Raw genomic sequence first — 27948 nt, forward strand, 5'->3', positions numbered from 1 at the left:
TTTTACCATAAATATTTTGATTATATGAGTAAATAAACAAAATTTTAATAAAAATGAAGCAAATATCAATAAAATGATTCAACTACTGGAATATTTTGTTCCTTCTAATCATGGAAAGTTTTCTCCTTTTGAAACGATACTTTATTCTACATATTTGATTGTTTTACGATAATCCTGTTGCATAATATATATACAGTAGAGGTATCTAAGATAAACCTTAGTTGAGAAATGGTATTAAATATAAAAAAAACACAGGCTAAATCATATGGGAATAATAAAAGTTTGAGGCAGGTATGAATTCAATAAAAGAGAACAATTTTAAGGTTTGACGTTTTGCAACTTAAATTTTGTTTTCTCAGATAAACAGATTATGTATCCTTTTTTTATTGGGTAACTATGGTTACTGTGGTAAATTATTTTTCGTTCATTTTTATTGTTCAATTGATTTGACAGTTTACTTTTCAATTCAAGAGTTGTTGTTATTAGCTCGTTAACAGTAGTATTTGTATCATACCTGCCGTTTATTTGACTAGACAAAACTTAAAAATTAAAAATGAAGTAAAGCATAGAAATCTATATTCGGCATTATTTATCTCATTTTAAGTGAGACACACCTAAACTGATTACACAACTTTTTTTGTTTATAGGATAGTAGATGACTTCAAAGTAGTATCTATTTTGAGAAAGAAACGATAGTTTGAAAAATCTTCTTTTCAGTTATGGTGTAGAAAATTTTATTAATAAGGAAAAAATTATTCATCTATTTGTTATTCTCCTGAACAATATTTCTCATACATAAAAATGTAAAAACAGCCAAAATATATTGTATGTTTAGTGCTTAAGGATATCATGGATCGGCCGAAGTTAGATAATAACACCATTGAATGAAGGCTCAGTAGTCTAGAGTTTGAGCATTCACACGGGAGACCAAAAATCCCGGGTTCTAACCCTAACGTGCGGGATCGCGGATGCGCACTGCAGAGAAGTTCGATACTAAGACGAAACGGACGTCCAGTGCTTCAAGATTTTCAGTGGTGGTCTAATACTGATCGGTTCATGATTTCAATTAAAACATTCAGTATAGTTTCAAGCAATATTTAAGGATTTATTGAAATTCTTTCATTTTATCATGTTAGAATTGTTACCAAGTTATTTAACGTATTATTCAACAGGACTCCTAACGTCCTAATTCAATGTATGTATAAATTATCACACTTTAGATATATATTGAATATTTACTCACACAATCATATTAAAGTTTATCTTAACAGTGAATAACTTAGTCTTTCAAAGAAAAGAAAGAAGAATTTTCATCAATGAAATTATCAAAATTAATCTGAACTTTGAGTAAAATGATAATATTATTGTCAATATGAAAAAAAAAATTTTTGTTTTCTTTTATAAAACTATTTCATAATATACAGTAATAGTCATGAAGTGTTTTGCGTGACCAGGTCAAACTAAGGTAACATTAATATAATTTTATAGCATGAAATCTAATCAGTTAAAGTAATTTTGTTTAGTTTTTTGTATTATATACACTTTATTCATAGAACTTGATGAAACCAATATTAAATAATTTCTCATTGGGGGGGTGGGAAATAATCAAAATGTAGAAAAATTCTTAATTATCATCTGTTCTCATAGATCATATTTTCTTTTTCAGTCATTAAAGTTACAAATTGTATTCATATACGTTTAGCCTAATGAATATACACAATTCATTTGATTATATCATAAAAAGAAAGTCATGATTTGAAGATCAATCGCTCTGAAGATATATAACGGATCATTAAAAAATGTATTTGAATAAGCGAAAGTATACTCATCTCATTAATTCCAAATATTGTTTATTCAAAGGGTCATTATGTGCAAGATTTGTATAAATAACATGCAACTCATCTTTTGTAGATCATCATATCTTGTTCTGAATTACAAAAGAACATTGGAGAAACTATTAGTTTCTATGAGAAAAATAAATTTTATTTGGAATTTATTTCTTCCTGTGACTTATTTCATCAGTTTGTATCCACAGTTTTGATGTTGTCATTGTTGTGGTACTGTAGAGTCTACTGTACTATCTATGTGACAGAATTTACTCGGTTTTCGTTTGCCTAAGAAAAAAAGTTTATACATGCTTATATCGAGTGTGTTTAGATCACATCCAGCAAGTTAGTACTGTGAAAGGTAGTCACTAAATATAAAATATTAAGCCAACAAATGTAATTGTATGTGAACTTTTACATTTTCATTCGTTTTATTATTATTGTCTAGTTAGGGGGACATTAATTTGTAAGATACATTGGTGTAAACCATAAAAGAAAGTTTCGAGAGAAAAATAAATGTAACATTCTGAAAATTGCTACATTTTGAGTAGTTAGTTACAAAATTTTGTATTTTCATCTCCGTTACTCTTTCATCTAATTTTGTTTCATTATAAGGTATATATGATAGTGTATTGTAATAATCTACAAAGTTTGCCACAATAAGAAACAAAAATACCTTTGCTTGATGAGCTGTCTTTTATTTTTTTCCTATCAGTTTCCTATTGATGCCATTTGTCGACAAAATGTCACAGAAAACAACCGGAAATTAAATATGAATTATGCAAAAAAGTATTTTCAAAATGTTTTATAAAATTTATTTTTTAATAAATAGATACTGTAAATCAGTAGTGTTTTGTAAAAATACCCCTTTTGATGGAGTTTTGTTCTCTGAGCTGGATGGTTTGGCCGTAGAGCTTTAATCGTCCTTTTGAACGACATCATCAGCACAAGCTGCGGGTAGAAATACCCTTGCTTATCAGCACGATATATTGAGTAGATGACAATGAGTAAACCATGGTAATATTAGTGAACAAAGAAGTTATAAACAATAATATTTTCTGTATTTAATTCATTGATGTATATTGTTAACATTGTCATCATTAAAAGAGTAAAATAATAATGCATGGAGTGGCAAGTCTAAGTATTTTTTTAACAACATTCTCTATTGTCAGATTTGATCGAGTTATTTTGATCAGATTTTCATTGTGTTATCATTATAAACATAAGATTATAGTGTCCAAATATGAAGGATATTCCTAGTATAACCTGAATCATAGCCGTTGCTTAATAAATCTTAGTGTTCGTATATGATCCAAAAATACAAATTTGTAAACTAAGTTAATTGAAAACCTAAGCCCTACTTCGTAAAATGATGTATAACCTAAGACCCTAGTATGAAGTCTTTTTTAAGTAAGTTACCCACAGTAGTATTATCATCAGATAATTTCGTTTGAAAAAAGTTGAGAGTATTAGCAGTATTCTGGTGAACGAGAACACAGATAGGGACAATCGAATGTATTTGTACACAAAATTAAAGAATCTCTTAGTAATATCATTTGCAAAATGTCAATTGATTGTCTCAAACCTGACTGTTCATTTTGCAACTATCTGTCGATTGTCTCATATTTTATTGTTCTTTTGTTCCTACGCCAATCATTCTTTGTTCTCACACTCTTTTCTTTGATCTTTTCAACCATCTGCCAACAGACATTTCACTTTCGATTGATGAAACATGCTACTTATATCTATCGACATCAGTAACACACCACATTATGACCTGAGATTAACCCAACTAATCTAAAAATGTGACGGTTAGTTGTTTCTGTCGTTTGACTCGTAATATTCATACCCACTGATATACAAGTCTAGTGACGCACCATTTCATGAGCTTACCCGATCACTATTCTCTTGAATATGACGGGTTACCGAAAGTTATTAAATAGTGCTTTTTGTGAATCACTTGAATTGTTCTGCACCTTCATTTTTACACAAGCAAAACACATCACAAAATTTTTATTCGAAACACTAGTTCCATGAAATTGATTTTGAACTTTTCAAATCTACTTTAAAAGATTAAAAAACTTAACCAAACCATAATCTATACACTTCATGTTCATTAAAAATTCAGTAACTCGATTCATTAAACTATTTTTTCTCATAAATAACTAAACGAACGACTTCTTTAGAAAACTTGTAATTAGAACGAAACTTTATTTTTTTCACTGGATAGATCTTATGGAGAACAAGCACATTCTTTCTGTTTATTGTTGTCAGCTAATAGCAATGTTTATTTTCAATGGTTAAGAACAGATTATCGAGAATTGTTTGTATACTCTGACTTGGTTTTCCATAAACTATTATTGTTTTGTCTCAAAGTTTATACATATACTAAATGGTTAGTACACAAATAAATTAGTTATTTCTAATGAAGAACTTAAGTTCCACATATTTCTTCTATATTTATAATGAATAGAAATTTGAATATTGTTTTAACCGTTTCAATAATACAATAATCATAATGAATATAAGATGTTATTGAAAACTTTTGAAATCGGTTCGCTTGTCTGCTGTATTTTGAGGGTTACAATATATAGTCCTTATTGACTAGGGAACACGTTGTTATGCTATATAGTTTGTTTTAACTTAGTAGTTGAAGCACTAAATTAAAAAGGTAGTTTGTGGTGTGAAACCAAATACTTTACTTTAAGAAGCTGAATAGAATCACTAGCTCTTATACTTAATATCTGACTTAATGCCAATTACATATACCTATACTTGATAGATGAGTGAAATTTTTTTATTTTATTATAGCTGAAAGGGCTACTAATTTTAGCTGTGAGCAATTCGCCATTCTTCGTTAAGACAAACAGACACCCGATTATTCCATTGTTTCATTATTCTGTCGAGGGTAAACATCAAAATATTTCTCTTACTTAAGGCACAACTAAATTAATGTACAAAATGAAATGTGATATGAAATAACGACAAATGCCATTTATATTTAAGAATTAAACGGGTAAATAGTGTTTAATTTTGACGAATACAATTTATTTTCATCTCACTAGTTAAGTCTTTAAAAAAAAGAGTAAATGAATCCTTTTCGTTACTTATAACGTAGTGAACAAGAAGACGAGTGGGAACAATTGAATGCATTTGAAAACAAAATTACAGACTATCTCATTAAATTCTGACAACTATACAGCAAACAGTAAGTTTGCAACTCTCAATCAATTATCTCAATCTTGACTGTTCATTCTGCAAATATCAGTCCATCGTCTTTGATTTCATTGTTCATGCATTTTCATATCAATTACGTTTAGTTTTCGTACTTTCATTATCGTTCTTCTACTGAAATACATTCAAAGCCCGACCACTGTTATATACTACTCATGTGGATATAAGTAACCCAAACCACAATACCATATAGCGGAAACAGTTTCTTTACATTTACACTAATATATTGTTAACTTAAACCATTAGTGATTTTAAATTCGTACATATATCTTTTCATGACTAAATATGTTTTGCTTCAAATTTTTACTCAATATATCATGTCCTTAAAAAATTAATGATAATTTAAGGTCATTGACCACTTAAAATGGAAATGATTTTATGTATTTATTTAAATGAAACAGATAAATAACACAAATCCAGCGAATATCGGTGACTTTTTATTTGACATTTGAAATTGAATTTATCTTATATAATGAACATAAATAAATATAAATAGAAAATATAAACAGATCAATATTATCCACAGTCACTCGAAAATAGTTATGTTGATCATAAACAATATATTGATTACCACGGTTATTAAGATCAAAATAAACCTAACAATCCAAAATTGGTTCAACTTAAAACTAGTCATAATATCGTTTAAACGCTTAGCTAAAGTTATTCTAGATGTTATTGAAACTAAATTACTAAACTATAAAACTATCTGAATATCATTCTTAAACAGTACATTTTACTTTAGACGTCTGTGAATATTCATTAGGTACTGTTTTTGTCATGGTTACACAAGATGGTCCAGAACTTTGAAAAAATCTCGAATTATGTTAAAAGTATTGAGCTATCTTCTTAATTATAATTGGTAGATATTTAACCTATGCATTATTATTATTATTAATAGAACAATTCAATATTACATTTTGGTACAATATAGAATTATCAGCACGAGGTATTTCAACAAGTTTCTGTTACAAAAGTAAAAAAAAAAGAAAGGGAAAAGGCGGAAAAAATATAAATTTGTACTACTTTTCAATTAACGACATGTTTAGGAAAACAGGTTATTGACTAAGTCAACTCTAATAACCTGTTCGTCACAGAGTATATTTGCTGAGAGGACCAACAGAGATCATAGGAAATAGTAAAACCAGGATACTTGACCTTCAACACTGTGTTTATCAAAGAGTCTCCAACGGCACAAGCATTATGGTGCTATTCATGTCTCAGGCTAAAGTTAACAGCTTGACATTTAGACGGATTAAGTATGGGATCATTGACAACAGACCATCATTCAATATGAGACAAAAACTGATTCATTTCTCTGAGATGTAAAAAGGTGAAATTTGACATACATAGACTGAGATCGTCTGCATAATTCGCAAAAGTGCTTTCTGTGGAAGATAGTAGATAATACAGAAAAAAAAATAGAAGAGTTGAGAGAACAGCTCCTTGTGGCACACCCTCATTAGACTGTAGAGATATTGAACACTTTCCTGCAAACACAGTGTACATATTCTCCTCCAAAGAGGTAGGAACACAGTCGGCTGGTTATCCAGCTGCCACTGTTGACGCTGGTTGATTTATTGCATAAAACCTGTCTTGGTATAGAATCAAAAGCAAAAGTACAGTCCAGAAAAGCGCATCGAACATGCTTCTTACCCTTTCCCAAGCTGGACATAATATTGTGATACAGAACAGCAACGGTACCTAAGGTTATTATTATTATGACGCTCAAATAATTTCTAAAACATCCTTTATGCTTTTAAATATAATTAAAAGAAACGAACACAACACTGCTCAAAAATACGTCGAATAACCAGCTTCAGGTTAATCAGTGAAGAGAATTTAGAATTCATTTTCCCTTATATCAAATTTTAGTTATTGAACTTAAGGTTAGGCGATGCTTTTAGATCTCAGTGATACTTGCATGAAAGTGGTTTCATTTAGTCAAAATCATGCGGTCATTGTTAAAAAGTTATGTCGGTATGTATACACAGGTAGGCAGTCGTATAGTTTATATATATAGAACCATCTTCCTCACTAGTCAGTCAGCATTATCAACACTTTGCCTGGGCAGCTCAACATTATTTTGACAAAATACATTTTGGTGACACTGGCTTAAGAATCAAAAATCTGTTCCATTTGAAGTTAACACTTTTGAAATATTTCGGGAGTTTCTCGACAATGTGGAAAAGCTAGAGACGAATCAACAGTAATAATTCTCACCAGAATAGCTAAATGATATACTAACACACATTTATAACAAATATCTTATGATTATTTACATGTCTAACGTCTTCAGGACCAGCTGAATTTATCAGGGAAGCCTAAGCGAAACATGTATTTGCAAATATGCAATGAATGTAGAAGTTACTTTTGCCTCATGAGTTTTTTTGGTTTGAATCTTTTAAGCAGTTTTAAATACATAAAACATTTATGTAAATGACTTTCCATGTAATCAATTATCAAAATGTTAACGTTTTTACCAAAATATAAGTATGAAGTCTTAACACAATTCATTGCAAGATAATTTAGATTATTACATAAATTATTCTGTTGTCTTCATCAGTCATGAAAGGTCTAAACTCTTCTTTTATAAAATTTTATTCCTGGTTTTCATTTGTCAGAGGTTTTCTTTTATAGTAAAGACATTTTACCACACCAGTTGTCAAGTTTCATTCAATTTTTACCCCAATTACCTTTAATATGAACGTTTCAGCTCTATGTCATTAACAAGGAATGATTTCTTTTTAACCCCTTCATATTATTACTTGAGTAATTTGTAAGTAATGATGACTCTTTGGTAAATTTACATTAAGATCCCTTTTATTACATAAATCCTATATTTTGAGATTGCAAATGTTAAATATGTCTTCAAATAAAGATCAGTTATTCGAAGTGATTACTAAGCGTTCATTGTTTTCAGAATATAATTAACCATTATTTACTGACTCTTTTATTCATTTTCATGCATAGAGACGCTAACCCTATTTCACTTGACAAATAGAAAATCTTTATACACATTAAAAATGTACTGGAATAGACTATAAAATACCGTTCAATTTAGACAACCTATTATATTTTAATGATATTCTGTCATTTTATTGATTCAAATCGAGTAGAAAGTGATTACCAGCACATCTCTTTTTAAAATCAAGATTGATTATTTATTTTTGGAATGAAAACAAACAGAAACATACAAACCTTGAATTTTATTTACGTGGTTGTTAGGATATATATATATAACAAGATTACAAACGAATTAATAAATCCCCGGGATTTTTTTGCGCCTGATGGTAACCATGAGATAACACGATTTCTTAATATTCTGTTCTTCTTCGACTTATTAAAAGAACCCACGGCGCATAAGTTTTATTAAATAGTTTTACTAATAAATGAAAACCATTTAAATGTGCGTTGTATTATTTCAAGTCAACTAAACAAACGCTACACTGATTACAGAAGATAATGCCCTCAGATCGACTGTCGAAACCCGTTTAAATAACTCACCAATTGAAACCATTATAGAAGCTGAACGGCTTTCATATTTTTAGCACTCTGATGTTATGTGATCATTCAACTAGACTAACATAACCGTTAATAACTAATGAACGAAACTAGAGGCATATGCTTCAGCTTCATTATATTTCTGTTCGATAACTAGTGAGTGATTAATTTTTCTTAACAAAATCGACTGTATTCAGCTCAGAGAAATTATCATAATGTCAAGTCGGATGTCGATCAGGTTATTTCACCATTGAGTATTCTTTATATTATAGTAAACATTGGTATGCTATGTATTAGTTTGCAAATGAGTATTCTACTTCTCTTTTAATTTTTACTTCCATGATCATTATTTACATAGTGAGTTTCTGAAGAATGCTGAATTTTACAGTTCGCACTAAAAACCACTGTTAATTACACGGTTATTGAAAAACAGGAACCATTAGACAGATGTGGAAAAAGATTGTACAGTATCTTAAATTGGTTTAAGTTGAAAATATAAAGCACTGAACATTTGCTCATTGGTCTAGCCGTCAAGCACTTGCCGGATACTGAAGGTTTTGGGTTCAATTGCCTGCATTGTCGTGGATGAACACTGAGGAAAAGTCTCATACTAGAATGAAACAGCTGAAATACCTGCTTTTTGGTTTCCAGTGATTATCTAATTAGGATCAGTCCATTATTTAAACTTTAAAAACACTATAATCTCCACAAACTCCCTATACTATAAGAAGTTTAAAATCAACGAACTCTGTTGTTTTTTTTTTAAAAAAAGTTCAAAATATATTCACTTGGTATCGTTTGCTTGAATCTTCCCATTGCACAAGCAAGTGGCTATCAGGACTCAGTAGCTGAGTGGATAACGCGATGTCGTTTGAAGCGAAAGGTACTGGCTTCGAATTCCAGAGTGAACATCAACTATGAGATGCAAGTGGATCCAGCTGACGAGTCCCAAATGGGATGAAACGCGCTTCCTGCACTCCACTGCTAGCCATCTATCCATCAAAATATTTCTTTAAAATTAAATAAACAAAGTTCTGAATCATGGACACAAATTGACAATGTTCAAGGTACCATTATGTATTTTCAGTAGCCTATTTTCCTACTTTTCACATGATTTTTCTTATTATACAATAACAAATCCAACTAAAAAACATCAACTTTTTTAGAAAGAAAAAATCAATAAGTTTTGACAAAAATTGAACAGGCTGAATGCTTTTAACTTTAAATAAACAAATGTCAGTCCATGTATAAAAAGGTTAATTTAATTTATCAATATTACTAATAACTTCACTGTCATAATGTAAGAATATACACAGTAGTTGTAATACACGGTTTACAATAGTATTGAAGTTGATGGTGATAATTATCATATTTCGGTATTTACATTTTAAATCTTTACCATAATCTAACTGGAACTGTTGCTAATCTTAGTTAAAGCCTGAAATAATAAAAAAAAATAGAGTATTTATAGTATAGTGAAATTGTGCTTACTATTAAAATGAGTGAAAATGATTTATGTTGTTTCTATATATATATTGATTTTTCATTAGTATTCCAACTTTACATAAAAGGTAAGTGTAGATGAACACATAGTGTGTATATGTATACTTTATTTAATGTGTACAATATGTATATCAATTCATGGTAAACTTTTTTAAGGTTAAACACATAATCGAATGTATGCTTGTGTTTAGTGTATTATCATAATGAATATTGGTTGATTGGTTGTTAGAATGATTTATCGACATAAATATACAGAGGTTAAGACTGTCATGAATTTTTAGTCAGTATCCATGTGTGTGAAAATTCAAAAATAAAATATAATATCCACATTAAACAAAGATTTTACAATATACGAAAACGAATATATATTTTTTCTCTCTCCCTACTTTCTTTATCTTCTTCACTATAACTCTTACCAAAATGGATATACATATATGAAAAATCACTTGGGATTAATCAACTGTCAGTAGATTCAAATGAACTACTAACGATTTCAGCATTTGTAAAATAACAAGTAATAGGCTAAAGTGGTATACAATTTTAAATAAGTGGGAAATATAAATGTAATTTGCTTAACTATTTTTTTCAGAGATAAAGCTTGTATATTTTGCTGAATTTATTACTTGAATTTCCATCTATAGTTACTATAACACTTTTGGTTTTAGAATCATTATATGCAACTGAAGTTCACTGCCTCATTTAAAAATATAACAACTGATCCATTGGTACCAAGAAAAACCACTGAATGAGAATCCATCTTAGTTTTTCACTAATCCTTAGGATGGTTACGTTTATCCCCTAGTTCTTAGACGCAATATATGCAACTTATATGATAATGAGATTTCTAAGAAAAAGGCAAAATTTTGTTGATTGAAAACATTGATTCTTTTGCTTTCGACTGATTTCTGATAATCGCGTTCCAAGTTTTGAAATTTAATACAGTAGGAAGAATAGCGAGAGTACAAACTCTGATCATTAACTATATGAATATTTCTGGTTACGTTTTCTTAAGAAATATGCTTAGCAGATTTGAGCATTTCTATAGGTCTATAACAATTCTTAAACATAAACGAAACCTAAATGAAGCGTCACTGATTAGATTCGTAAAGAAAACCTAAATGACTTACTTTCATGTAAATCATTATGTAAGATAAAAACCAATGGCTTTATTTTTGTACTGCTCATAAAAGACTGTTAGATTTTATTTAGACAGTGCAGATCCATAAACTCTGTCACTTTGCTTCTATAAATGAAATTAAATATATGGTAGTGTTATATCTTGTGGTCTTTTGTCCTATTGATATACAACTTAATGATACCGCCAATTGGAGAAAAGTAATTTATCAACCGCATCAATGATGCGTAAACCCGTACGAGCAGTCTAGCATCCTTATCGGTCCTTCTTCCTGCCTAGCCCCACTCGTTAAGTCCAGAACATCAATCTCAGCCTCTATGATATGAATCATATATTTCAAGCAGACAGGGTTTATATAGAAACTAAACATACCATATCGTACCACAAAATAGAAACAAAAGTTGTACAAGATTTAGCTAAAAGTGGCTGTGCATGTGGGAGACCGTAATTAATAGACTTGGCGTAACTCAATAACTGTAAATTATATAATAATAGTCTATGGGTCAAAATAAAGCTTATAATAAGCGAAACATGAATGTGCATAGTTTGGTTACTTAACAATCATACAATAAAAATATATGTATTGTGTTGGTCCATAAATAATTCTCAAAAGTTACCATTCACAATTCTCGTCAGGATATAACAGATAATAAAGAAACACTGAAAGCAAATTCATGATTAAACGTTTATTGTGTTTATAATTTGTCAACATAGAAGAAAGACTGAATTTTCTAGACTGTTTCATAAACATTATCATAACCTAGTCCTTATTGAATGAAACTCTAAATTGCGACTATTCACTCGAAGTTTGTAGATCATCTATTATCGTTAAAAAGTATGATTTCAAAAATGGATTAATTCTTTGTGAAATTCATAATTTTTATATATAGTTGAACTCATGAGTCAATTGAAACTAGACCACCATGGAAAACCTGGAAGCACTGGACGACCGTTTTGTCCCATCCTGGGACGCCTCAGCAGTGCGCATCCACTCATATCCGTTCATAATTATTGTATAAATCATTACATTGTTATCATTACTCTATAAGGCCGAAGCATAAATACTTCATTAACTAGACAAACCTCTCAATTATAACCAGTGATCAAAAAGGTGAACATAACATTTCACCATTTGAAAATGACTGACAAATTGGCATTTATCTCTTTTTCTCCCAGTAAGTTTTTAAATGCATTCTTTAAGCATATTTCTCAATTCATTTGAAAATTATTAATCACATTTTATAAGGTCATTCAACCATCTATGAAAATCCTATTATATATATATATATATATGCGGAGAGAGATTTGTCCATGATAAAGAAAACGAGAAAGAATTGAAAACCTTAGAGAATTACTTAATGAAATCATGAAACAATAAGGACAATAATAATCATAATAATAATCCATACGATTATCAGAAGATGGTGATGAATGGATATGAAATTTGTTTTACGATAATTCACTTTGGCGAATTGAATAATATCTCTATTATATATGTGTGTGGTCATGAATATGAATGCCAAAATATAAGAAGTCAATTCATAGATTGCCGATATTCACATTTTTACATAGAAATGCTTAAATATACACGGATATCAACTTAAAAAAAGGTCAGTATTTCACCAGGTCATTAGTATTATGAAAAAAAATTATCCCTTTCTATTTCTGAATAATTAGATTTCGGATATTTTAAATCCCATTGTCTTTCTTTTTAATTATTGACCTAGTTCTGGGATTATTAATGTTGTTGGTTCAGGAATTTCATAGCATTTTTAATCATTAAAAGGATTAAATATGATATTTTGTATTTCTTAAGCAAACTTCTATCTGTTTACTGACTTGCACTGTGTGAAATGTAACAGATTTTGTTAGGCTATAACTGTGTAAATCTAAATAAAATGATACACTACTCAATCTATGCATGTTCTTATCATCTAGAATCCGTAGTCATTGTTGATTAGTTTTCGTTTAAAATCATAATGGTACAAAATAAACATTAAGACCAAAATCATTTTTTCCAAATTTACTGAATTTCTATACGCATGTAAAAGTTATAGATTGTAGTCACTGGAATTTCATTTCTAAATCTTTTACCTGTTTTTAACAATAACATCCATTACATAAACATCTATGATTTGTAGTATTGAGAAGGAAATTATTTGCTTACTTACTTACTTACGCCTGTTACTCCCAATGGAGCATAAGCTGCTGACCAGCATTCTCCAACCCACTCTGTCCTGGGCCTTCCTTTCTAGTTCTATTCAATTGAGAAGGAAATTACTTGGGATAAAAATGCAACTAGTCTTCTAATAAATATAAATAAATTTCTTCCTATTTTATTAGTACTTATGTACTTCAATCGTAATATTCATCCATGACATTATGGGAAAATCTGGAATCAGCCAACATCTTGATTCTCCAATATATTTTAATTTTTATCTCATATACACATAATTAATACTAACCTGTCTACAATATAATGACTAATTTTTTGGTCACTTCTAGTCTTTACCACTAAAAGTTTTATTGTCTACCATTAAATGAATGAACTCTACAACGTGTCACTGAATATCATGTTCATAATTTGAAAATTCGCGGAATTATTTAAAATTGTTTTTAAAAACTTAGGCATAAAATCAACTTCTTTTTTCTTTACTTCACCTTTTAATACAGTAGAGTTATATTTTTTCAAATAGTCACCAGGACTAATTTGTATGTTTTTCCTTACAAAAATCATTCTAGGCAATCATTTCTGTTAAACATTTAATGCTTGCAATATTTTATGATGAATTAAAATTATTGGTTTACAACTCAGATTATCTGAGAAATACATTTAATGGAGTATATGTTTGAAAGGCAATAAATTACCCAAAAACCACATTTAAAAAAAAATCATATTTCATTCTATGCAATTAATAATTAATCAACTGATGTTTTATTATTTGAATAATTCGATATTTTGACAAACTTAACCAATTTCTTGGTATACTAACCTGTATACTAACCTAACTGTTTTTGATAAAGTTTTGTTCTTTAAGCTGGATAGTTTGGTTGTAAAAATTTCATCGTTCTTCTGAACGACGTGATCATCTTAGAGAACAAACCTCCATCAAAATCACCCACCTGAGCTATACATCTTCTCTACCATCTCATTATTGTTCATTTTAAAATTAAGACTTTTTCATACAAGTAAAATCAATTATTTTAAACAAAAATGAAATAAATTAAAAATGAAACAAAATATTGTTAAGAATAAATGGTATTTTATGTAGATGAGAATAGTTACTGTTTATGTCTGTAAATGTTTTTATTTATATAAATGTTAATATAATAAGCAAAATTTTGACGATTCTACCATTCTCTGACTCTCTCATCTATCTATCTCTCTCTCTATATATAATGAAATACAGTTTACAAGTGTTTTTAATTGAATTCTTCATGAAATGGAATGATATACCCAAGCAACATTGTTATAATAGTATAGTAAATTAACATATTCTACACTATACACTATATACATATATATATATATATATTTACCATTGTCCAATCACCTATCATCATTTCACTAGGCTTCACCAAAAATGTTGATTGTTGTTCTTTTAAAAAAATTTCTTTTTGGCTTACAGAGATGGAATGAAAAGGTAAACCAGTTTATATTTTAAAAAAAAACAAAAACATTAATAATTTTTAATGAATTCATGAATTGAAAAATTTACCAAACAAAAGAAATAGATATTTTAAGTTAATCCAATTTCAGACAAAATAATGTTCATCTCAAACGTTGCATGATCAATAGAAATTTAAATAGTTTACTTGTAAAATTTTATAGAAACCCATTAAAGTTGTAGGTAGTTTAATCAACCATGATTATAAACCAAGAATCACTTAAATGGTGCAGTATCGAATCCTTTGTAGTGAACATTCATAATCCTACTATGGATTGAACGATACATTGTTAAATGTATAACATTTTTTTGTTACCTAATTTTGAGACCAAAGATCTATATTCGTAAGTTAAAGTAGTTTAAGACATTGAGTGACAATAATATAATGATACTTTATTATTATTATTATTATTATTAAATTAAAACAACTTATTGATTTAAAACGTCAAATTATCACAAGTTGAGCAAACAACATACTAACCAACAAATAAACATATTCAAACAGAAAAGCTCTCCAGAATTTTGATTGTTTTACACTGGTATATTGAACTATAACTAGTTTTAGTATGATATGCTATTTCTAGCTGAAAACATTTTATTGTTCTGTATGGTGATAATAAATCAATTCACTTATTGACTTTTAAATATTTCTGAAAATAATCTGTTTCTGGGTTAGTTAAAATCAAATAAACGGAGAAGAATCGATTTAATTATCAATGTAGACATTTTTAAAACCACTTAGGTGTTAGTCAGTCGATTGCAGTTACTTATTTACTTACGCCTTTCACCCGCGATAAAGCATAGGCCGCCGACCAGCATTATCCAACCCACTCTGTCCTGGGTCTTCCTTTCTAGTTCTATTCAACGTTTAATCATTCTTCTCATATATGTCTTCATTTCTCGGCGTAATGTGTTCTTTGGTCTTCCTCTTCTCTTTGAACCTTCAGGATTCCATGTGAGAGCTTGTCTTGTGACACAGTTGGCTGCTTTCCTCAATGTATGTCCTATCCACTTCCAGCGCCTCTTCCTGATTTCTTCCTCCACCGGATGGAATCTTGTTTGTTCTCTCCCACAGTAGGTTGTTGCTGATAATATCTGGCCAACGGATCCGAAGTATGTTGCGTAGACAACTGTTGATAAACACCTGCATCTTCTAGATGATGGCTTTCGTAGTTCTCCAGGTTTTTGCTCTATACAGTAGAACTGTCTTGACATTTTTATTGAAACTTCTGATCTTAGTGTCGGTTGACGATTGTTTTGAGTTCCAGATGTTCTTCAGTTGTAATTACGCTGCAGCCGATTGCAGTGAATATTGATTATTCCATTAAGCTTAAATAAACAAGCATTTGAACAAGATAAGTGCCTGTAAGTTATATAGCTATTGGATCATCTATAATTGAAGATAGTAGTCCATATTTCTGAATCAGTATTAGGTTTGAAAGTGAACATAAAAAGAAGTATATTAATTTAGCGTAAAACCTCGATGATTTATTGAAAACCTGCAACTAAATGTCACATCGGCCAGTACTAATATAAGGTTTTTTTGGACAATCTTCTGAAATTCATTATTTTTACGTCAGCCAGGTATCCAGTCATAGAGCCTTTTGCGTAGCTATTCCAGTCATTAATTTCCTCGTATGAAACTGATGAGTTTTATGAATTAATTACCTAATTACTAGTCTTGGATGATAATACGAATCTATTGATTCACTGAAAATCATAGTACACATTTTGTAGGTCTTTCACTTTTCTACGAAGTTATGACTGGAATATAAGCTTTTACTATTGACAATACTTGAAAAGTGTACTTCACAAACTCCTATTCTTTCTGTACACAAATATTCTAATAAACTATCTGAACTATACCATAGTAGAAAGATTGACAACACTGTAATTCATTAACTTACCACCTTGTTGAATATAAGACATTAATCATTGGTTATATATTCAGAATAGGAAAACAATCTATTCATCTATAAGTTTCCGATAATATTTAAGTCAATATTATTTTGTAAATTATATCCCATCTTTATTTACTTTACCTATATATAATTATAAATGACTGTTGTATTAATGTTTACTACTAATATTGTAATTATTATTATTAGTATTATTATTATTTACATTAAATTCATTTTCAAATTAAATAAATACAAATGAATTGAAGTATAAGGATAAACTGTTTCTGATTCTATGTTTGGCATAAACTTGTAAAGGAACAAAATAAGAGGAAAAGGATGTAAGTGAAATGTTTATTTCTAATAATATATGAATCTAAATTAGTAAGGAACAGTAATGGTTTACGCATTTATGGATAACTACGACGATACATATATATATAGTAAACTCATTCAACCATGAATGACAGATTTATCAGCTTTGTTATTATAGGCAAACACGTACACGGATAAGACTGTTAAAAAGAAATCTGCAAATAGTGACAGTTAATAGCCATTAGAATTTTCTTTATTCCAACTTTGTCAGTAACCCATTAAAATTCATTTTAAAAAAAACATCATAAATATGATGAATACTCTGAAAAGAATTAACTACCTCAGTCTTTATAAATATATTGGAATAAAAACTAGATCACAAATTGAAAGAAATCTGTCAGAGCTAATTAACTAACTAAAACAATTTGGTTGCTTTTAAATTAAAGTTTAGTGTAAAAATGCCACCTCTTTAGGAGTTCAGCCGTGTACACAATAATTCAATGATCAACTGATTGGTTGTAATACCAGAAGAAACGAACCTGGACATCAGTTTCCTCAAGTTTTCATACAAACCTTTCTAAATAATCCCAGTTAGTATGAAATCACTATTCTGTAATTAATAATGACTGGCTGCAACCACTTATCTTGATATAAACTTATCATATAAGTTGGTCACTTTTCCGAATTTAAAGGAGTTTTAAACATAACCTAATATTAGTTTAAGAGAAGCCGGAAACCTCATAAAATTTGAAAGACATGTTTTTGTATTTCGTGGAATTTTAATAATGGTCATTCCTAAAACGTTACATTTATTTTAACTGGGTGAAACGATTCATGGGTCACGTTCAGTATACTTTCCAAGATTAACAACTTGAATGGAATACTTCGTCATCATGGTGAACTGATTCGTTAATGTGAAAGTCCAAGTGATCTATGTTGTTAATACATTGTATCATTCTTTCAATGAAACCCGATTTCAGACTAGATGACATTGGTTTTCACGTTTGATTTCCGTGATATACAGTTTATTTTGTTATAAGATGTATCACCCTAACATTATGTCGTCTGACTGTCAAATGCAATACAATAGTACGTTTTGTATCGAATATTGGTTATTGACTGATTCATTAGAAAACCATTATGTTTTTTCATTTTTGATATTCGCACTTTATGGAATTGTCTATTAAATTCTAAGAAATATCTCTAAACATTGAGTACGTTTTGAATTAAGTTCTGTGCAATATAACATTGTGGTATTAAGCAGTCTTACATAAATGATGAATCTTGCGTAGTAAAACTAAATTATATACTACTGATATACATTTAAGCGCATACCACATACTGTGAGGACAACACTTCAATCTATGTATTCTAATGGAAATGTTAAAAATAATGGAAATGTATGTGTTAAAGATCCGATTTTCATAACCATTCAAATAAAGTAATGCCATAGGGGGAATGTAGAATATGAATTTATCATAAAACTCTCTGTAAATATGTTACTACGATTTCTTTTTTAAAAGAATTTACAAGATCGTACTTTATAAACCTTATTATATGGAAAAGGAATATATTCATATATATGAGTTATGCTTACAATAGAAGTATACCGATTTAAATAGTTTACATTCCAAAATTAAATTTTACTAAATTAGCATAATTAAGTAATATCATTTCGAACATATAAATTTACTTCTATTCGTTGATCATATTGACTGAATAATCTCAAATACTATTAGGTGATTTTAATTAGATGAGAATTAAATTGATACTACGATCTTAAATAAGAAAAGGCTTAATTTGCGAAATCAAATAAACTGTTTAATTAATTTCAGGAATTTAAAGAATACAATTTGAAATAATGAAATTTAATAACATTAAAAAAAATAAACTGCAAATAATAAACTCAGTAATTTTATAGTTGAATTCACGAGTCAATTAAAGCTAGACCACCATGGAAAGCCTGGAAGCACTGGACAGCCGTTTCGTCCTATTTTGAGACTCCTCACCAGCGCACTTCCATGAACCCGCCATGCAAGATCCAAACCCTGAACCTATCAGTGTCGCGCGCGAGTGCTTAATCTCTAAACCAGTGAGCCGGCCGGTATCCAACGGTGTTAAAGTATAACTTCAACCGATTCACGAAATTGAGCAACACATGCACCATTGTCCTCAATGAGTTATCATTTCACAAAAGACCCGGTTGAACTCCACTCAACCATGAAATTACTAAAATATCAACAAAACCCCTTCTGACAATAAACTCAGTGTTTGAAATGAAATTTTGTATGAAAATTGTCGCTTTAACAAATGATATTATATATCAATTACAATATGAATTTTTAAATATAAAAAGTATATTTCAATATGAAGCTTCATGACGTTAGATCAGAAATGATTCTGCACTTTAATGAGTATTGATTATTGCAAAATATAGGTCCATTTATTTCCCTGAAATAATTAGATCCGACATTATTTTCATAGTCGACTATGTTACAATGAAAGTTCAATATCCATTACATAAAGTTCAACTGAAGCTCTTTTTCCTTAATGTTTGTTACAGCGATATCTATTTCTTGTATATACATCTATATAGCTAACTAGGTTTGTTGACAAAACACTACACTGAAACTCATTAATGTTTACATTCTCACAGTTTGTAAATGAACTAGATTTTTTTAAAATAGAAAATATATATTTCCTACAGGTGCAGTTATTGTTTTTCTGATCATTGTAAACGAAGATTGAAATTTGTAAATAAACAGCTGTATTTACACTTTGACAATTTTTACATTTCTCAACAAAATATTTCTTTTTCATCAGTTTAATTACATATATATATCAGAAGGAGATTTGTTGAGATTTTAGTAATTGTATAGTTGAAATCATGAGTCAGTTGAAGCTCATTTTCGTGGACTGGTCGAAGTTACACATTAACGCCGCTGGTTGACGGCTCAGTGATCTAGAGGTTAAGCGCACGCGCGCGAGACTGGTAGACCCTTGGTTTGAATCTCGTGAGGCGGGATCGTGGATGCGCACTGCTGAGGAGTCCCACAATAGGACGAAACGGTCGTCCAGTGCTTCCAGGTTTTCGATGGTGGTCTAGCTTCAATTGATTCACGATTTCAACATATATATTTCCTCATTCCAATTGGTTACTGAACCACTACAGTTTTGAAACTACTTACTTATTATATTCTTTTAAATATATTCAAAGATAAAATATTTAACATTAATTTAAATCTTTGATAATAAAGTAGATAGAAAAAAATAAATATATGATTTATATTTCCTCTGTTGATTTATCTCTGATTAATACTTCTTCTATATGAAATAATACTGTGTCGTGGGTTACTTATATCCACATAAGTAATATATAGCAATGGTCAGGCATAGAATATATTTCAGTAAATGATCGATAAGGCGAGAACGTGAATGGGATGCAAATTGTATAAAAATGCATAACAATAATAATCAGAGACGATGGACTGATATTTACAGAAGGAATAGTCAAGATTGAGACAATTGATTGATAGTTAGCTAATTAACTGTTTACTGTATGGTTGTCAGATGTTAGTGAGATATTCTGTAATTTTGTGCTAAAATACATTCTATTGTCCTTACTCGTCTTCTTGTTCACTACAACACAACTTTTAAAATTTGATTTCTATGAAATAAAAACAACTTAATTATCAAATGATTTGACTGTTCATCGTTGATTTTACTTGACAGTGCATCAGAAGAATGTCTACTAAACTTTTAAAAATAGTTTTGAACACTTTTAAATAACATTTTTTCCAACACGGTATTATCTCATCGTCAAGGTTTCGCACTTACGTAATCGAATCATTAAACATGACATTAATTAAAAGAAGAAGTATTCTATCATTAAACAGTATATGAATCTGAAATGTTATTCTAGTTTTTGATTATGATATTTACAAAAGAAATAATTATTAAGTCTCAAGAGATGTATCAAAATTTGCTGTAACAAATGGTATTAATATCAAAACTTTGTTATATCCCGTGAAGATGTATGAGTGGTAACTTTGAGAGCTATTTATAGACCAATATGATATGTATATTTCCTATTGTATAATTGTTAAGTCACTTACCCATTCATATTCGTGTCCCTCTGATTATAAGCTTTATTTTGATCTATAGGCTATTATTGTACGAATTACCATTCCTGAGTTATACTCAGTTTATTAATTACTGTTCCCTCTATTCACAGCCACATTTGGTCAAATCTTGTACAAATGTTATTTTCTATTTTATGGTACAATGTGGTCAGTTTGTTTGGTATATAAACCCAGTATGTTTGAGAATAATGATACATATTGCAGAGACTGTTATTGGTGTTCTGGACTTAACTGGCTGTTCTAGACAGAAAGCAGGACTGATAAGTGCTCAAGACTGCTCATACAGTTTTTATATATCATTGCTCTGATTGATAAATCACTCCTCTCTGATTGGCAGGGATCAGCACGTTCATATTGTTGGCTTCCCAGCCATCTCCACTGCATGTCATTTCCGCCTCGTTCGCTTCCTTCGCTTATTCGCCTATTCACTCGCTCGTTCATATTCGCTCAGGTGTTGTTAACTTTCTGACCTGAGTTATTCGACAATAAACTGTAGTTGCTGCTATCCTTTGTCTTCTGATTTTACGCGCCGTTAAGATTAGAATTATATCGATTATCGAAACGAACGATTAACGAATCGCGGCACTACAATATATCAAACAGAGCACGCAAGCACTCACACATTATAACAGACTTATAATAAGAATATTTTATTTCAATATATCATAAAAAATGTTTTCAAGTGAATTGAGAAAGCGAATGTCTTATTGTTTTACTAAAAAATAATCAAAACTTCAGTGAATAACCTTTTTTTTGTTTCTGTTTTATTAAACGATTATTACCTAGTTGATAAATATTAATGACCTAAATTATTTAAAATTAAATGATCTCAATTATTTTCTCTCTTTTTTTTGTTTTTAGTCTTTTAATCTTTTATTTATATTTCTCTTGTTTAAAAATAACTTTTAACTGATCCTAGTGATATTGAAAAGATTCAATGAAAAGATAAGCCTCATTTATTTTTTTGAAAATTGGTTGATTTGCCTTAAGGCTTAACTATACTAATTTACTCTATAAGTTAAGCTTAAAAATTTATTGAACTAAAAAAAACAAAAAAAAAACAACAACAACAGAATATATAGTTTAATTAGGTTTCTATGTTATCCTGTGATGTTTTCACCTAACTCCCCCCTCCACCCATTCTTTGTGCGCTTCAAGTTCATTATTATTATATCCTTAAGAATATATCTATGAGTAAATATTCTAATATAGAAATGAATGTTACAGATAATAAACCGTTTTTTTTGTATTTTCTTAGTAAATTAAGTCATCTAAATATAATTATGACAAGCGAATGAAAGAAAGAGTTAAACAATCAAATACAGAAACAGAAAAGCAATGCATAGTTTCATATAATAATCAACATATATATATATTAAGGGTAATAAACAATAGATTAAATTTATTTATTAGGTCATTTAATAAATAGAATAGAATCTTTTCACTCTAAAACTAAAGGACAGATTATTTTAATGGTTAAAAAAAAGAAAAATAAATAATGATGAAACTATTAGGTGAACAATTTTTCAGGGATTAAATTTTTTTTTAGATCAGGATTATATTCGTTCTATGAATAATGATGAAAAAAAAACTAATTTGGTAAAGTAACTTGAACATGTAGTGCCGTACTTTGTTATTCATTCATCTTGATAACAGTTATAATACAAAGGTTAATGGTGAGTAAAATCAAAAGGCGAAGAAAAACGGCAAGTGCACTTTCATTGACAAATGACGCAAGTCAGAAGGCTTTAAGTGTATGAGCAAATTTCATCAAGAGAAGCATAAATGACACGCATCAGAGATGGCGGATAAGCTAACTCGCTTTAATCAAGCGTTAATCAATATTTATAGCCAGATAAAAATAAATGACAGACATGTGATAAATAGGATATGAAGTGTACACACATACGCTCATATAAAAGATGATCAGGGTTAATAAGTGAATAATTAACAAGGTGAAAACATGACTCAAGATGGATAGGTAAATTGGTTTGTGCAGAATCTAGAATAAAGCATACGAACTTAGCATATCAACCGACACTACAAACACAACATAAGGTTGTAATGAATTGTTCATTAGCTACTGATAATAGTTACCATGACGTTGGTGAAAAAAAACACATCAATCCTAATTTACTATTTTAATTAAAAATTATTCGGTGTTTTTAGTAAACATATTGTCATGATCCTAAGTAGAACTGTAGTCTAGAATCATTCAAATTTGTTAATGGTGACTACTGGTGGAATCCTATTTGGGACTCGTCAGCTGGATGTACCTGCATCCCAGAGTTGATATTTACTCCGGGACTTCAACTCAATACTGTTCACTTCAAACTCAATCACGTTATCCACTTAGCTACTAATTCCTGATAGCCACTAGCTTGCGCAATAGGGTGAAGTTTAAAGCTGGCGAGTCCGCACAGGATGCACATATGCAACTAAGGGACTGGCCAATTCCATTCCTAAACACCAATGGAAAGATTTAAACAAACAATGTGAAGTGATTTTAAGTGTTATTATACGTTTAAATAAGTACATTCCTTATGTTAATGATTTAAATGCTTTAAAAAGTGTACAATAAATGATATTTTAATATTTTAATACTATTTAGACAAACACATACATTTCTACAATAATGTGAAAACGTTTGAAAAAGACAAGTATTTGACATTCATATAAGCTTCAATACTCTCTAGTAAACTTTAAATCAATAATAACAAAAATAAATAAATAACCACAATTATGAAATTTTATTAAGTAAATGTATGAAAAATTTGTTTCAACTCATTGAAAGTGAATTTATTTCAATAATCACTTCAAAAATACTTCACCATTTTAATTATGTAATCATTCGATATAATATACAATGCAGTGACGATAAATGTAATTTGATCCAATCAGGTCATTATAAGCAAAGATAGATAGTGGCTAGTAGTGGAATCCAGGACGCGCGTTTCGTCCTATTTGCGACTCCTCAGCTGGATGCACCCGCATCTCAGAGTTGAAGTTCACTGTGAAACTCGAACCCAGTACCTTTCGCTTCAATCGCCATCGCGTTATACATTCAGCTACTGAGTCCTGATAGTCACTTGCTTGTGCAATGGGGTGAAGTTTGAATTCACTTAGTATTGTTTGTTTGAATATTCCCATTGATGCTTAGGACTGCAACTGGTCAGTCTCTAATTGGCATATGTGCATACTGTGCGTATTGTCTCGATATTGCCTTAATTCACAAGCATTATAAGCAAAGACGGATAGTGGCTAGCAGTGGAATACAGGACGCGCGTTTCGTCCAATAAGAGACCGACCAGCTGAAGTCCTAAGGATCAATTGGAAGATTCAAACAAACAATACTAACTGAATGCAATCAGGTTTTGTTATTCTTCATTTGAGTATTTAATTGTCTTTACAAAATATGTAAATCGCAAGAAGAGTTGATTTGGTTTTTTTTCGAAATACACTTTTTCTTGATATTGATTAATCGTTTACTAATCGGACACGTTTTATACAATTTTCGATTAAGCACTAATGTCATATTGCCCAATTTATCTACTATATAGTCAGTCAGCTACAACGTAGAACCAGACACATATATACATCGGTTTGATTTGCCATACCTTATTAGCATAACATGATGAACACTAAATTCATAGAGGTTGTTACTTCAATGATGGTAATATATAAACGAAAGATTGAATATAAGGATATAATACAAGAAGAAAGAATTATTTCTTATAAAGAAAGGCACAAAGTAATTTTAATCTCACTGTTCAAGTGTCTGACTTCCTGTTACTGATCAATTTTTTTAATCTACTATATAAATAAACTTAGGTGTGGCCTTGATAATTAACACCAATGATGTATTAATTAGTTTCATTAATTCTCATCCATTGAAATGAGATATAAATCATTATTTGACATGTTAGATATATCCATTAATAATTAGACTATGTTCCAAATCTCCACGGTAAAAACAATACGGTTTTTCAATAATTATCATCAAATACTGATCATTTATTTTCTTTGCTGTTGAATATATATTTTACGATTAAAAAAATGTTTAAAGATTTGAAGTTATAAATGCTTATTGTTTACTTCATACATAAATGATAAGTTATGGGTCATTCAATGATAGAAGGAAAATTTTTACGATACAACTAGTATCTTATTAGTTGCATTAAATAAAACTTTAATTCTGATAGGTTTCGTAATTTACTCGTGAACCGGTCTGCAATATTTAGCCATGACATGGTATTCTACAACTCCTAATCATTCTCAATATAGTAATTTATAAATCTTAAACTCTTCAACATTACTGAGTTCTTTGAATGACTATTTAGTATAAAACTATTTTGTACATTGACTAAAATCCATGTTGATTTTTATTCATATATAAAATCAACTTTATTAGTCAAAACTTCTCCATGACCAAGTCACACCGACCAACAATAGAACAATACGTCTGTATATGTAGTCCCTTTCTTCGATAGAACATAGTGCAAATCTACTGGTCTAGTATGGTAAAACAAATGTATACTCTAACATATAGTAGATTTCACTATTTATTTGGTTCATATATTTGCATAATCCTGGTGAGTTCAGATGACCCCATAAAAAGTAAAAATTGAAATTCACTATTTATTTATGAGATTTTCAAATTCTTTTATATTACGTCATATGGTGATGCGTTTTTATTAGCATAATTCATGTTCTGTTTTATAAATGAAGAACATATCTGGAATCATACTTCAAACAAAAAAAATATAAATGACCTGTTTAGATTCCACATTTTGCATACAAAAACCCACTGTATTCTGTATTGTAGACCAAGCTGTAAATTATTGCATGCACACTTTTAAGTTATTCATTAGAGAAGTGATACATCGCTTAAAGTACTTACGTTTCAACTAGTAGATAACCAATTTCATCCATGTTTCATTTAATTAGGTTTGGATAGCCTAGTAGCGTGCTGCATAACTGAACATATAGACCTTTAGTTCTTATCTAATTGGCTGTTAGAGTAAATTGCAGAAAAATATGATGGTAATCCAAATACAATAATCTTAATGAGTTTAGTTTTTACAGGCTAATCCATAGAAGTCGCTTAAGTCACGTATCGGTGAAAATTTGTTGGAATCTTTCTTCTCACATTAAGAGTGACAGTTTACGGATATAACGAAGAATTCTAAAACTTGAATAAGTCAATTTGTTCATTTTTAGAACTAAATTTTAAAATAATGTGAAAAGGCAAAAAAGCTCCCTTTGAATATTGTTACATGTGACTGCTATATACTTTAATTTATTAATTTACCTAATCATCATTTTTGAGTTTCTTTAGGATGCAACATACTTTTCACAAATCATATATTTAAGCTGCCATAGTGTAATGTTACATAATTCCGGTTATTCGTTATATGTAGTTATGGTATAAATAAGATAAGTACACAACAATCACTCTTCTCTTTCGTTAAATATTCTGATTTTCTGATAAGCCTAAATTTATACGAAAATCTATAAGTATCCTGGAAAAAATGTCACAAATCATATAAAAATCCTTTCTGGATACTACTTACAGAAAATCAAGTTTTGTGAAATTCATTACCATTCAGTGAAGCTTAGTGGTCACCACTGCTTTTCTCACGTGAATGACAACAACTTTAATCAGGATTCGGAGTGTAGCTAAGTTACATCGCCATCCAGTATTTTCTTATTCCCATCGGTTCACAAAGTTAGCATTTCCCAGTAATGTAAAATGACAACACATTGAATAATCTCTTCAAATGCTGTATTTTATGATATCGATTAACATCAAATGAGATAAAACTAAAGTTTAAATCAATATTTTCTTTTCAGATTCCATTAGACCGGGAGAAAATTGGAAGTGTGACATTAGTTGTTCTGGTAACGGATTCAGTTTCACCGCCAATATTTACAGCTACAACAACAGTATCTATAGAAATATTAGATGAGAATGATAATGCTCCTGTCTTTACTAATCCTCCAGTAAGATCGTCTGAAGCACCTCAAGGCGACAATGAAAAATTTGCATTCACAATTATGGAAAATGCTCCACGTTTCACACAGTTAAGTCAACGATTAGAAGCCAAAGATCCGGATCAAGTAATTAACAAGTTTTATTTCATTATTCTTTGAATACTTTCTTATCTTTCAGTTGGTTTCTCATAAGAAGATATACAGAACTTGTTTGAAGATTGATTTTTAATTTACCCTTTAGACAATAATGTAATAGTTTTAAACCTTGTTTTCTGATTCAGACACTAAAAGTTTATTTATGAAAGTCAGTTATTGTTGTTTGACACTGTTTGATCAATATGCTTTGTTGCTTAGGTTGTCTTCTACAAATAGTCAGTTGAACGGTAATGGATGAATGGTTTTGATTAATTCTAGCACCAGATTATGTTCAATTCACCATAAATAAAAGAAAACAGCTCACAAGTCAAACAAAATACCATGAAAAAAACTTAAACTACAATAACTCTGGTTTATTTCAGTTTTATCAGATTAGTGAAATAAATCCAAAAGTATATTGCGATTGATCTTTTGCATAACTTATGAATAGCCCTAGTCGTTTTACAAAATTGGCTTCACGTTTAGTAAAAAACGTACCAGCATCAAAGAAGTGGAGTGTTCGCTGTCAATTTCTCACATCAATCATAGGTTGGTAGATTAACCGTACATTAATTTAGCAGACAGTAGATAACTTTG

The 27948-nt window shown here is 29.7% G+C and overlaps 1 protein-coding gene across 1 annotated transcript in view; it reads left to right on the plus strand.

Annotated features, from left to right (window-relative positions):
* Smp_176540 (putative cadherin) overlaps positions 1-27948 on the plus strand; it is a gene marked incomplete at its 5' end in the record, with an annotated part of 53246 nt that overhangs the window by 14765 nt on the left and 10533 nt on the right. Inside the window, one exon of the mRNA XM_018789833.1 lies at positions 27076-27342. Coding sequence (XP_018655236.1) covers positions 27076-27342 — 267 coding nt within the window. The remainder of the gene's footprint in view (positions 1-27075; positions 27343-27948) is intronic.

Source organism: Schistosoma mansoni, chromosome W, assembly GCF_000237925.1.
Source record: "Schistosoma mansoni strain Puerto Rico chromosome W, complete genome".
In the NCBI taxonomy this organism is placed as follows: domain Eukaryota; kingdom Metazoa; phylum Platyhelminthes; class Trematoda; order Strigeidida; family Schistosomatidae; genus Schistosoma; species Schistosoma mansoni.